The 14,038-nt window shown below is 33.4% G+C and overlaps 1 protein-coding gene across 4 annotated transcripts in view; it reads right to left on the bottom strand.

Annotated features, from left to right (window-relative positions):
• Positions 1 to 14,038, bottom strand: part of LOC110991611 — a 71,121-nt gene that overhangs the window by 34,825 nt on the left and 22,258 nt on the right. For all 4 annotated transcript variants that reach the window (XM_022257048.2, XM_022257046.2, XM_022257047.2 and 1 more), the window contains one exon: positions 5,008 to 5,580. In XM_022257048.2, coding sequence (XP_022112740.2) covers positions 5,008 to 5,580 — 573 coding nt within the window. The remainder of the gene's footprint in view (positions 1 to 5,007; positions 5,581 to 14,038) is intronic.

Raw genomic sequence — 14,038 nt, 5'->3', positions numbered from 1 at the left:
ACAATTTTTGGCTATTTCCGTATTCCAAAAGATAAATCAAACCTAGGCTAGTACCGATACATATCACACATAAAGATACATTTTAGTATATTTGAAAATATAACTGCCGACCAGAATGCTAAAAAATGTAGAAAATATCCTAATACATATACAATTCCGTTAAATACCTATCATACCTAAATTGCAATTCACACTACACACGAATGGAATTACCATTAACAAGTGCCTACAAAAATTCTCAACAATATGTCAAGATGTATGGCACCATAAAACATCAAGTCCATATAAAAAGGTTACAATTAAAATTTCCAAGACATTTAATTACATATAGCGAACATCGCTATGCCAATAAAAATTTTATGCACAATGTAACATGTCAATCAATTGGCAAGAGTTATTTACTGCTGTTTAACTTTTTATATACTTTTCGTTCATATACAATACATCTAGATCTCGTTATTAAAATCACTGTTCCTACATATTAATACACTTTTTTATACTGTATATATTTCGCAATTATTGATTTCTTCACAAAATATACAGTACTAAGCCAATACGATAACGTCGAAAACAATATTAAATACATAAGACAAACAAAATATAACTTACTTCATTTAACAAAATTTTAAAATAAGGATACTGATAACACTGTCAGTGGTTTTTAAGACAGAGTGTCAACAGTCAACACTGCCCATATCTAGCTCCCATGGAGTAGTAAAGAAAATGATTATATACTATTATATATATATATATAATATTTATGAATATAACGGATTTTAAATCCTGCTATAGATAAACGATTCAGTACATAGATTTTTATAGTAAATAATACATGATACTGTTAACTAATATGGATTTAACTCCTCTTAAAAAAAAGAGGTGATAAATTGAAACACGAGATATGCGTACGCGCAACCTTGAAGTGATATGTCCGGATATTGCGGCTGGCGTGTATCACTGCAAATACTGATAACAAGAGAATATTTTTGTTTTATACTTCCCTACCTCAAACAAGGTATTTACTTAAATATTACAAAATCCATTACTTATGACGATTGCTGTTCGAATTTTTTGACGGTTTTAATGATATTATACCATTTAGGTAACCAATGGTAGGATTGATCATATACAACATACAACAACTAAAATATTATTTTTGTTTCGTTTACTAAACAATAATAATAATTATTATTACTAACCAATACTAAGATAGCACCTAAGAACAAATAGTTACTAACTCTAACTAACACTACAAATGAAAATAATTGGAAATAAAAAAGTTATCATATAATTCAAAAAGATTTTTGAAATACTTCTTCGAATACATTGTTCATGAAATAATTAGCTAGATTTGAGCTGTCAAAACTGATTAATTGTAGCATACCTGAAATACAAATGCTTCCAATTCCAAGGAACGTATAACTTCCGTATGTTCCAATACGTTTTTGACATTTGGGAGTCATGTTCCGCGACACTTTGAATCCTACCCTCAAAACCTTTAGTTCGTTCAACAGCGAAACACCAATGCGACTTGCACATTTGGTCATTAGTTCCACAGAATGAGTGTTTTTCAAAGAAAACAATCAATTAAATACAAAACATAATATGTGAGGGTAGCAAGCTCTACTACCCGTGGTATCTTTTCTTTTAACTTTGTATACAACATGTAAACTAATGACACAAAACTATCGACACTATATTGAACATTTTCAATAAATCTAATACGACTTTATGTAGTCATAGTTACTAGAATTTCATTCATTGTATCTATATCTTAGTTTATTTTTTTTCATTGTACTATATAGTGTAGTAAATAAATAAATAAATCTTTTTCGATAACGAAAAATATTATTCAGAATTTTTACAATACAATTCAAACGTACATGTTATTTTAAAAATCTCCCCATACAACAGACGGTAGGGTGTCACCATTGATATGGGTCGCGATACTAAATCGGTCCCGGGGTCAGCGGCCCTGCGCCCACGCACTCGAACACGGTGCCATCTTGGAAGCACACCCACTTTGCTAAACCACGTATAAATTTCCTATAGGTTGTATATATGAATGGACAATTTATGTCCTATATTCTATGTTATTTCAATAGTTTAAACGCAATATATAATAAGAGAATAAGAAATGTCATATATCATTGTTATTATACGCAAAAAGAAATGGGAATTGTTAGAAATCCTCAGCCCCAGTTTAGGACATATACATAAAATAAACATACATAGTTAAAACGTTTACCTATACGCTTTAAATGCCATGTGTTTCATTCATTACATTCCAAGCCATTTAATCATAGAAATAATTATTTTTCGCCGTAATCGAACCAGTATTGCCACGTGTGTGAACTACGAAGCCTGGTATTGCTCCATACAATATACAATGTTTAATTCAAAAAATAAATAATTTGTAGATAGATTTTATCGATTTTGTATAATATTCAGCGACCACCAAAATTAAATAAAGCCCTTTGGTTAGGTCCACCACGCGGCCAGCGGCTAACTTCATATCGTAATAAAAACGATACGAAATTCATCAAAAGCCGACCCTTAACCGCGATTTGAGCGATTGCAGTCTCGGATGTATCGTCCGCTCACAATCCAATTGGCCGCAGCCGTCTTATGCAAGCCTTGCCACTCGAAAGGTGTCCTACGTAAAGTGCTGAAACGCGTTGTTTGGCCTTGTCTTTCACTCGCGAGAGTTTTATAGGAATACACATTTATCTCAATGATATAATAGCATACGAGAGTCAAGGATATACAGGCATCGGGAGAAACAAACAGTCAATTTGATTATATATAACATATTACAACATCATTCGTAAATTTTCCATAAAAAATTCTAACTGACAGGTTTATGGTTAAAGATATCGGATGCCACAATCTTGCGAGAATAACGAAGATCTGCTGAGGCTATTAAGCCTCAGCAGATCTTCGTTATTTATTTCTTTGTAGGCAAGTGTTGAGTCTGAGAGCTGCCGATTTTCTCATTAAAGTTACCTACCGAATGAACAAGCAACGAGAGTTTCTTCATAGTTCCGGCTGTCCACTGAAGTATTTCCGACCAACTCGACTTTGGGCCCTTTAAGAAAAGTGGGTAACTCTTAAAAAGTCGGTAACGCACTCGCGAGTCTCCTGGCAATGTAAGAAAATGAAAGAAAACTACATTGGTCGGGGTTCCTAAGAGAGTCAGGCCACGCAATAATACCCTTTTGGAATTAAATACATAGCGTATTTTTAGGACTCTGTCAGCGGCTTTTAGATGTTGACTGTATGAAGCAATTATATTTTTTAATATTCAAATGCAACAGGTATAAATATATTCGTTTAAACTTTTGCTCATCATAATGTACTGAAACTAGTCAGTTCATTAAACGATATTATGTATGAACCGCGCTCCCGACCCAAACTGTTCACGAATAGTTCGAAACAAACTTGGTCTTTCAAGTTCCAAACTTTTACCTACAAACTTACCACGAAAATAACGCAAGAATAACTTCAGTTACATTCGCAATACTTAAAAAACCTATTAAGCACTTTTGGAATGTCACAGAGGCTCTAATATTTTGTTCAACGGATTTGCGTTTTATTGTAGCTGAATATCGTGTATAATATTGAAACAAAATTACTATTACTTCGACTAACTGTTCCTAGTCTTACTACACGCAGAATTGAACTAGGCACCTCGCTTATTCATTAACGCCAAATCAGGTTCCAAGTTGATTTGTGCGTATAGTATACAGACAATACTATTATAAAGGCATACACAAAGTATTGTCTCTGTGTCATTAGTATGTATCTTATGATAAATGTCAGAGCAGGATTGGCCTAGTGGCTGCAACTTGAGAGTCAATTCACCAGGACCAACTCACTAAGCCACTCACCAGGGACTCATACGTGGTCGTGGATTCGATCTCCGGCTGTGCACCAAAGGAATTTCTTTCAATGTGCTTTTCAACATTTGCTCGTACGGTAAAGGAAAGCATTGATTGACATACTATGAAACAAATACAGAAATCTGAGGCCCAGGCCTAACGAGGCTGATGCGCCACGGATCGTTTTTTTTATATATCATATGAACGTTACAATTCAAAAATAATTACATAAAGAAGATCAAAAATTACATACATAAAAGGCATTGATTCCGTAATAGCTGTAATACTTTACGCTTTGAATGATTGCATGTCTTAAAACGGTTGTTCATAGTAAACATACATACATATACTTAGTTGATAACTACTACTTTAGTTGATAAAAGGGCCTGGGACTAGTGCTAGACAGGCTACTTCTATTTAATTTGCTATATACATATTTGTTTAAATATTGTAGAATTGTTTGATGATTTGCTTTTTTTTAAAAAGAGTACCGAGAGATATTTTGCGCCGGCTTTTTCTCTCGGCCAACACCCTCTGTCTTCTTTGCCGATGAGTAGGGATGCCAACAGGATCGAATTTAATGACGTGGAATAAGTCCAATATAGACGTATTTTTTTTATATTTTTTTATCTTAGAGCAACGTTACAACCTACAATTACGTTATGAACCACGTGTTCAGCTGTTTTTCTTATAAAATTAATTAAATATTATGAAATAACTTCAGTAGAAAATATGTCCTATTAAAGACGCATACTTCTAGAACTGTTAGAACAATGGTGTAATATATTCATAACATTAGAATTAAGGCTGTTAGCTTAGGGTCGTAGTACCTTAGCACGCGCTAATAAGGCCTCTAAGCCAATGTTATCTCAAGATATAGGTCAGAAAACTGGTGCAACCACGCCTTAGGTACCTTGGCACTCGTTATACCAACGCACTAAAGGGTTTTATTTAATTGGAAATTAGTGTTAGCTTTTAATATTTACTTAATTAAATTCTAACTTGCTACAAGTGCGCATGTGCAATAATTACTCATTTGACTCAAAAAGTATCAAATAACTCGTCTGGAAACTTATAGATATCAAATATCTGTGGAAAGGTTTCTAACTGAATAAAAAAAACTTACCCATTTTCATCTTTAATTTTCTTCTTTCGTCCCCGTTTCTTCGGTTGATTCAGCATCATCTGCTGCGGGTGCATCTGCATATGGGGATGCTGATGCGGGAGGTGTTCGTGATGTTGCATATGCGGCGGCATATGATGCTGCTGTCCCAACATGGCACACATAGCATCGTCCTCCACAAATGAGTAAGGGTCCTCGCACTCTTGCTTGATACCATTGTATAAGTCCTCACTGCGTTTACCGAACTGATGTGGCATTTGTTGGCTCATGTCATACGGCGCCTCTGGTTCTCGTTTGAAGTACGCGTCTTGGTTGTACTTTGGAAAGGGGAAGTGCTGGTATGGTTCCGGGTCGTGATGAGGTGGCGGGGCTGGAGGTTCAAAATGGCGGTAGGGGGAGGGGAAGGGCCGTTGTAAAAGGGGCTCGAAAGGCGGTTCGGGCGGTGGGGTGCGGGGGGGGACGGGCGCGGGTGAACCCTCAGCGCTGGAGGGCTTCCGCCGCGCCTCGCCGCTATTGCTCGTCTCGTAGCCATCGTCCTGACTCTCCGCCGCTTTCGGCTTCTCCTCGCCGTCCTCCCTGAAACAGAAAAAATAACATCAGCTCATTTATATAATTTACCATAAAGGATACCATCATAAAAATTCTTTTCTCTCTTATCATTGTAAAATGTCTTACTTAAATGTTGTGCACACTTGTCATTGCTGTATATGCATGTATTCTGTGTTTGTATGTGTTTCGTTAATATATGTAGACAAATATCTACTAAAATTAAATACGTATTGCGATATTATCCCATAGGCAAGCATATTATAGGCTATAGAAGTTCTAAAAATCCAAAGATCATTAACCGCAAGTAAAGATATCCTTGTATTAATGTCGCAATATCAGACTTATTTACGAAAAGCACTCAAGTCTGAGTAATTATCCTCTTAAACGATAAAAAACTGTGCATTCAACGTGATATTATTATCAAAATATCAAAGCGTAAAACAGCAAGGTGCATGTCTATTAATAAGCGTCATACGTATTATTATCGTAGTCACATATGTAGACATCTACATAGTAACATACTAGAATGCAAGATAAGTTTTGAGGTAAGTACTGGTGGCAGAGGAAAGTAAAAAAAATGGTTCACAATAACAGTGACTTCCTCTGAGAAATTAGCTTAGTTTTAAGTTATATATGAGCCTTAAGTTAGACTAGATAGTAATGTGCAGAAATAATTGATAAAAAGTCAGTACATAATATACATGTATAAACTTATGTTGCTATTGCAAGAATGAAAGAATTTCATTTCAATTTCAAGTTTTTTAGTATAATTGATTTGGATCTAACAATATTTTTATGTATATTATTTATATGTACAAGGCTTTTAAATATGTCCTTACACGGGACCACAATAGACAGAGTACACTAAATACTAGGTAGATACAGTAGTAAAATGTAACGACCAACTAAATACTTTTTACAGACACTTTTTTTTGTAGTGACGTCAGTATGCAGGTGCAATATATCAGTTTGTCTTTGAACGGGGTCATATCAAGTACAATACTTTTTCCTTCACACCAATTAGTAGTTGTTATCGTCTATGTATGCTTCCAAGTTTGATTCAACGTACAAAAAAGAGGTATTATTTAAGTCGAACGAATATTTCCTCTTTAAAAGTAATCAATAATATTTGAAGTACGCCTAGGGTAGTTATATTATACTAAAAGATATAGAGTAGTGACCAAGAAGAAAGAACGGAAACGCATGACGCAAATTGTATAACTAATATTGATTAAAAAGATGTGAGACTAGAAAGAGAGAGAGAGAGAGAGTAAAATATGAGTGAATAGAGCTACACTTTCAAACGTTTCATAACTATAGACGATATGCAAAGATCCACTCAAAACTTGAAAACTAAACGTCATTCTGCTATTGTCGTTATCATAAAATGAATCCATGGAAAATGTGCCGTTAATTTTTAACTACCCTCAAAATTCGCAACCATCCAAGTAGTTTCAAATATCGAATATTAAAATTTTCTAAAGATACAGAGTGTTAGAACATTGCAAATATTAGTAAAATAGTTTAAACATTACATATATCAAATCTAAAAACATTCCATAGTAGGTATATTGAACCTAGTTGCATTAAATCTAAGATGATATTTTGAATGAGACAGGTATTGCCCAATATCAATATAGTATAATATAATAGGTGGCTAATTTAAAGTTAAACTGTAATCGACAAGCCGTCTAGTTATCCTTTGGGTGAATCTAGTTTTAATACGTTTTTATTCCATAGCAAAACATCTCATAAAACACGCTTAATTAACGAGTCGATCTTGACCGTATTTTTTTGAATACCTAAGTTCGAAGATGCCAATTTAAACATCCATTTCCTATGACCTACTGAGTATTTTAAAAGGATTCTATAACCACTTTAATTATGGTTAGATAAATCGATTTACTTAACTTTTGGTACAAGAAAAGGTTGTTGAACATGAAACGGACTCATTTCTTCGTCTGTTTGATAGACAAGTAGGTCGTTAGCCTATGAACCGAAAAAAACGAACAGACCTATTTATTATAAGTGTGATTTAAATAAATAAATGTAAATTATAAATATTAATTATAAACATAATAAAATTGTAAAGTAATAACATATCATCATAAATTTGTTACATCGTGAATCAAGTACAATCATCAAAATAAAGTAGCTTGTAAATTTAATATAAATATTATTTAAAAATAAACGTGATTTAAATAATAACAAGTAATCTTAAATTCATTACATAAGTAAATAAAACATAACCTGTACGTGGCGTAGACGGGAGACGAAACCAAATCTCGCAAATCAAAATATAAAATATATATCTTATCTCGAAATATTGAGACACTATGTTATGCCAGTCCTACAGCTTTGAAGGCTATATCTCGCTTCGTTTTGTTATTTATAAACATACTCAAATGTTCATTAAAAAATTCTACCACTACTGTGACACGAACAAATATTCAATGCATTATTATACAGTAGAATACTGATTTAAAAGTTTACACGGAGACATGTGAATTTGAAATTTTAATTAATTTTTAAAATTCAAGGTGCAAGATTAATCAACAAGGATAACTTAGAAAGTGCAACTTCAAACTTAATTCGATTAAAAATTTATGAATGAAATTCTTATCACGCTAAAAATCATGAACAATTTTTAAGACAGTAAATAGTATTGCGTACTTCACTTTAAAACTGTGTATTTAAGGCCGATAATCCTAACAAAAAATTATTGCCAGTCTTATTTATTAAAAACATAGTTGCATATACATATACTACAGTAAGATCAGAAAACTTAATTGGAGGGCAACGCCTTATCTCGTACAAGCGATCTCTTCCGCGCAACTATAGTAAACTACAAAGAAACTGTTTATTATATTTATTTAGGAGATATTCAGGGTAAGACAAGAGGTAACAAGGTGGAAAGGCAAGAAGGGAAGAAAAAGGTCGCCCCTCTAGCACGGTGAGCTGATGAGCTTGAAGAAGTTGGTGTGGAATTTTGAGAGAAAACTCTCAAGATGAGATGAAGTCAGTTGGAGGAAGCCTTTACTGTATGTGTAAAAAATTGTATAGTATGTACTTTCTGTAAATATTAATAAAAATTACTAAGAAAATGAAATGAAATTATATAACAAACCCCACTTCACGTGACAGCTACGTTGTAAGTTATATAAGAAGAAACTTCAATGTCTTGGATACGTAACAGCCCTTTGAATTGCATTGTTATACATATATAAAATATTCATATGCAAAGGAACCCTTTACGTAATTACTCCAGGCTTAGAAATGTGAGTCATTGGAGGACATGAATGAAAAAATCTCACCTCAGCGAAATATTATGACTTGTGAGATGCGAATTTCGGGACTAATATTTTCCAAATAAAACTAAGCCTTCAAGAAAAGAGCGAACCGATTCTTAAAAGGCATGCAACGACTCCAGGGGGCCTCTGGCATTGAGTGTCCATGGGCGGCGATATCAATGCAACGCACTCACTAAAAATGAGTGTCTATGGGCTGTGATGACAGCCTATTTCGGCGTCCCGCAGGCTCCTTTGCCCGTGAGCAAAGGTGAGCCTACTGCCGGTTTGCCTCCTGTTGTATAAAAAAAGCACAACTCATTCGACTGCTCGATACAGCTATCTGTTTTATGATGAAATTAATTTTAAATAAAGGTTGAGGGAGAGTATGCTTTAAATAATAATAATAATAATTTATTTCATATTTGTTTTCACAGAAAAATCGCTATGTTGCCAATAAACAATTGCCGCAATTACCCGTATACATTTTTTGTACATTTAATTTATTTTATCTAAAAAAGTTAATGCCAGCACAGACAGGCTCTCGGCATATCAGAGATTCTGGTGTAGGTCCTACATACTACATACGCAAATACATTTCCACCTCGGATATATAAAAAAGCTCACAGTCACATCATTGTAATCGTCATTGCTCATAAAAGCAAAAATGTATTAGGTAATAGAAAACACTTAAAAATAAATATTCAATAGCAATTTGACATTTGACTTTTGACAAAGCTTTGTTTATAAATGCCGGTGATTGATGTACTTGACAAACATCTCATTTACACATGTCATGAATATGTATTAAAAAAACATACCGATTTCAGGGGCTACCATAAAAATTAGGGAAACGTTTGTCGTATTTTTATAGTTCATAATTATCATAAGTAATCTTACCTACTCTCACATACGGCTGCCAAAAGTGGACATATAACATTTCGTATTATAAAACTAACTACTTAGTATTCCAGAAAGCAATAGAAAGAAGCGTACTAAGACAAATAACAAAAGCAAGCATATGTATATGAATATAGTCTTCAATAATGCCTTAAAACAAAAGTGGTAATGGGCGGGGCATATAGCAAGATGCAGAGATAAAAGACGGGCTTTAAGACAACTATAAGGAAAAGCCAAGAAGAAGAAGAGGGCACCGTAGAATATAGTGGATAGATATAGAAACGATAGCTGGAAATATGAAAAAAATCCACGGATAGAGACTTTGGAAAAAGCTGGAAGGGTTGGATCGGAATTATGTTACTGAAGTTAGGATAACGATTAACAAGAAAAAAATGTATACAACAAATTTAAACAGTTGTAAAGATTGGAAATATACAGACTATATTATATAGTCACAGGCTCCTAAAACACAGTTTCCACTGCATAACTAACCTAGTATTTTTTTAAACCGAAATCTTTCTAAATCCCAACACGTGAATAATAAGCCAGTAAAATAAATGTCCTTGGATTTTAGAAATTAATGTTTTCAACGTGTGTGCAGGTGATTAGTCACCTGTCTTTACAAACTGGTTGGCTAAGCCGGCCACAGTATGTTTTAAACAGTGCCAAGTATTTGCCTAAATGTGAAAACTTTGGATAGATTCAAACAAGGGTTATGATTAAAATGGGACTAGCCCATGATATCATTTTTGAAACTGGCTTCAATTAATCCTATTTAATGTTTAAGTTACTACTAATAATATTTAAATTTAAAAACATTGATAGGAATTAATGAACGCCACAATACCAATATACAAAATCATTAGATGAAGTTTTTTTTTATAGAACAAGGGGCAAACGGGCAGGAGGCTCACCTGATGTTTAGTGATACCGCCGCCCATGGACACTGGATGCTAGAGGGCTCGCGAGTGCGTTTCGCTTATTACTATTATGCAGCAGAGGCAAACGAGCAGGAGTCTTATCTGATGTCAAGTATCACTTGCCACCGCCACTCATGGACACACTGACTGATGTACTTGCCTTTTAAGTATTCGTAAGACTGTATATTTTAAAATACTAAGACGTATATTTTAACTTCTTGTCACCCTGAACTACAAAAAAATAAGAAAAATTGTTTTTAGATGTGACAAAAATATTACCGCCACCATTTTTCATCTAAGTACCTACATAAAACCAAATTTAGATATGACGTCAGAACGTTCGCTCGTGTCCTTACTGTTCGTATTTATCTTGCGGTTTAGCCTCGGTTCGACCTCAAACAAAAGGCCTAGACAATGCGGATCGTTCACGCCATTTGAGGGACTTTTAAGTTGACATTACCACTGTCGTTTTAACGGACTGATTCGCTTTCAATATTACCTACGTGTATTTGTTTGAAGGGTTAACTGTCACCTGAGCTCTATAAATAACCAGTCGTAAATCCTACGATTCGTTTTTTCTATAAACAATCATGACAGTTGATACAAGAGACAGAATTTTGTACTTGCTGACTGAAGGGTTTATGTCGCCCGGGCTCTATAAACTACCAGTCGTTAATCCTACAAGTCGTACAACTTTTCTACAGACAATCATTAAAGGTAATACAAGTTATTTAATTTTTTTTTTGCTAAAAACCTTAATACAAATGCATAACGACGAATTTAATTCACGAGAACTAAAAGAAATAATGAAATATCTTGCAATAAAAACTCGATGTCCGCTGTTCCACAACTGCGCAATTTTTAAGACCGTTTCTGCCGCGCACCACTATGTGGTAGTCCCAGGTGCCCGCTGAAAAATCTCCGAACCAATTCGAATTAAGATCCTTCGAGAAAGTAGCGCAATTTGTATTTTTTGTAAATTTTATTTTTTTGTTATGTTAGTGTTTTAGGAGAGCTTTCATTATAACTCAATTTGCCGTCAAGAGTTCAGCATATATCTAAATGATATAATTATGATTTTTAAGTTTAAAAATATTTATGGTATGCATCGAGACATTTTACAAAAGAGGAAAAAATAATCTCTTTATTCAAGGTAAAACTCTATTTGGATGTGCACCTGTAACAACTTTCTTTGTTAAGTTAAAAGGCATCGAACCCGTAGAACCTGCAGCAGGTGCCTAGAGTGGACTAGCCTGTCCTTTTAACGTTCAACATCTCATATAGCTCTGTGATGATTTACCTTACATAAAATCTAGAATCTAGATACACATCCATACTGACCTTATAAAGCAAAACTTGCTTATTGACAACGGAAATTAAGTCCTAAATAATATTTTTTAAACAGTATTTTCGATTACAATAATGCCTCCTAAAAAACTATATCTTTGCATAACGCACTTGCTTGGCCCGAAACTACGCGCTATGTGAAAATGATTCACGATTAATTTTTCACGGTATTTTATTTAAATCGAAAATTATTAAAAAGCTATGTTATAAATGAAATAAGTGCGTACAAATTATAACACTGTACAGAAATGTAACATGTGCAAACCCCGCGTTATATGGGGAAATCTTCAAATTATACTAGGGTCTAAAATTGCGTAATATGTCGCAAGTTATAAAAGTACCTTGTTGGAGGATTTACTGTATTTTTGTGATTAAATAAGGCATTTTGCAATGTCGCCCGTATGTCAAAATACGTTTTAGACTTACAAAAGTCACAGTGTTTATTCTCGTTTTTGCATACCGTCCAAAGAAAATATCTAATTAAAGAATTGGAATTTGTTTTAAATTAAGTAAATCGTTAGATGATACGAAATTGAATCCATCAAATAGCAGCAAACTCCGATTTAGAAAGTCGAAATTAAACATCGCATAGTATTTTTTGCTGTACATAATTAAATCCATCCAATTAATCAATGTAATGGAATCACGGATTAGCATCAACATATTAAAATTTACGCAACTTAACATAAGATAAATGACATAACCTTTAGTTACTTAAATAATGTGTCAGTTATGATACATACCGTGAATCGAACTTAGGACTTGTCCTGCTTTACCACTGATGGTTCAGTAGTATTATTATAGTTTACAAAAGGTACTGATAAAGCGATACCGAAATAAAATATATAAATCTATTTTATTGTATATATTTCACCGTCCTCCTGCTAATAGATGACAATTTTTTGTTCTTAATTTATTTTATTATGATTAATTGTTAATTGGAGTTAAGGAGAAGTTAAGTAACTGTCAAAAGGAGAGTTTATTGCCTGTTCTTCTCTTCCATTTTATGCTATTAATTTTAGAACTGTTAGTAAATGTAAAATTAGAACTATTTAATATACATTATTTATATATTCATTAGAATCATTGAACATATGTCAAAAGTATATAACAACGTTACAATGTTACGATAAATAAAATGTATTCTATTTTAATGCATCTACATTTTGTTCCTCCCTTACAAAACGCCAATTTCATATGTGAAGACCTTAAAACAGTGAAACACACATAAAAGTAAATAAACATAACACTTAGACCAAATGAGTATAAATTCGCGTCAAAACAAATAAGTTACCATGGCAACCGAAATTACCATGGCAACCCAAAGTCAACGGCCTAAGTCCCAGACAGAAGTTCGAAGTTAACTTTCCCAACTCCCAACTCGGATCGTTAAACAAAGTTACACAAAGTTCGCGAGACGTCGAATCTATATTCTATTACGCAACAAGGTCTCAAACGAGGCCACTTTAATATTAAAGGTTTGGCTTATAAATTTGAACACATACATGAACTTTATAAGGTACTCTATCTCTAACAAAACTATGTAAACAAATCTTATGAAAGACTGCTGTTCATTATAATTTAGGTATCAATTAGTATAGTTATACTTGTATAAAAAAGCGTTTAAATCTAGTTATTTTTCAAGCACTAAATTAGTGTTTTAAGTAAATTAAATTATATCACCTTGTTTACTTCAACTCGAAAGGTTTAATAACATAAAAAAACAAATGATTTTGTAAGAAAACGCGGTGATAAAAACATCAAGATAAACACAATACACTCGATCTTATATAAGATACATATCAGAATTTTAAATTACCAACCACTTGTTATAAAATGGGCCATAAAGTTTCGCGCAAAAACTTCGCTACTGGACTATTATTAACTTAACGACTAAATAATATGATTGACGTGTTTATACAATATTAGGCTTGAGTGAGTAGTGTTTTATGAGTTATTAGATAAAAATATACGCTGACCAGGCAGGATAAAATATATATTGTACTGTAAATCTATATAATAAAGGGTAAG

This window comes from Pieris rapae, chromosome 18 (genome assembly GCF_905147795.1).
Source record: "Pieris rapae chromosome 18, ilPieRapa1.1, whole genome shotgun sequence".
Taxonomy (NCBI): domain Eukaryota; kingdom Metazoa; phylum Arthropoda; class Insecta; order Lepidoptera; family Pieridae; genus Pieris; species Pieris rapae.
The sequence above is the reverse complement of the archived record's forward strand: the minus strand, read 5'-3'. Positions and strand labels throughout refer to the sequence as shown.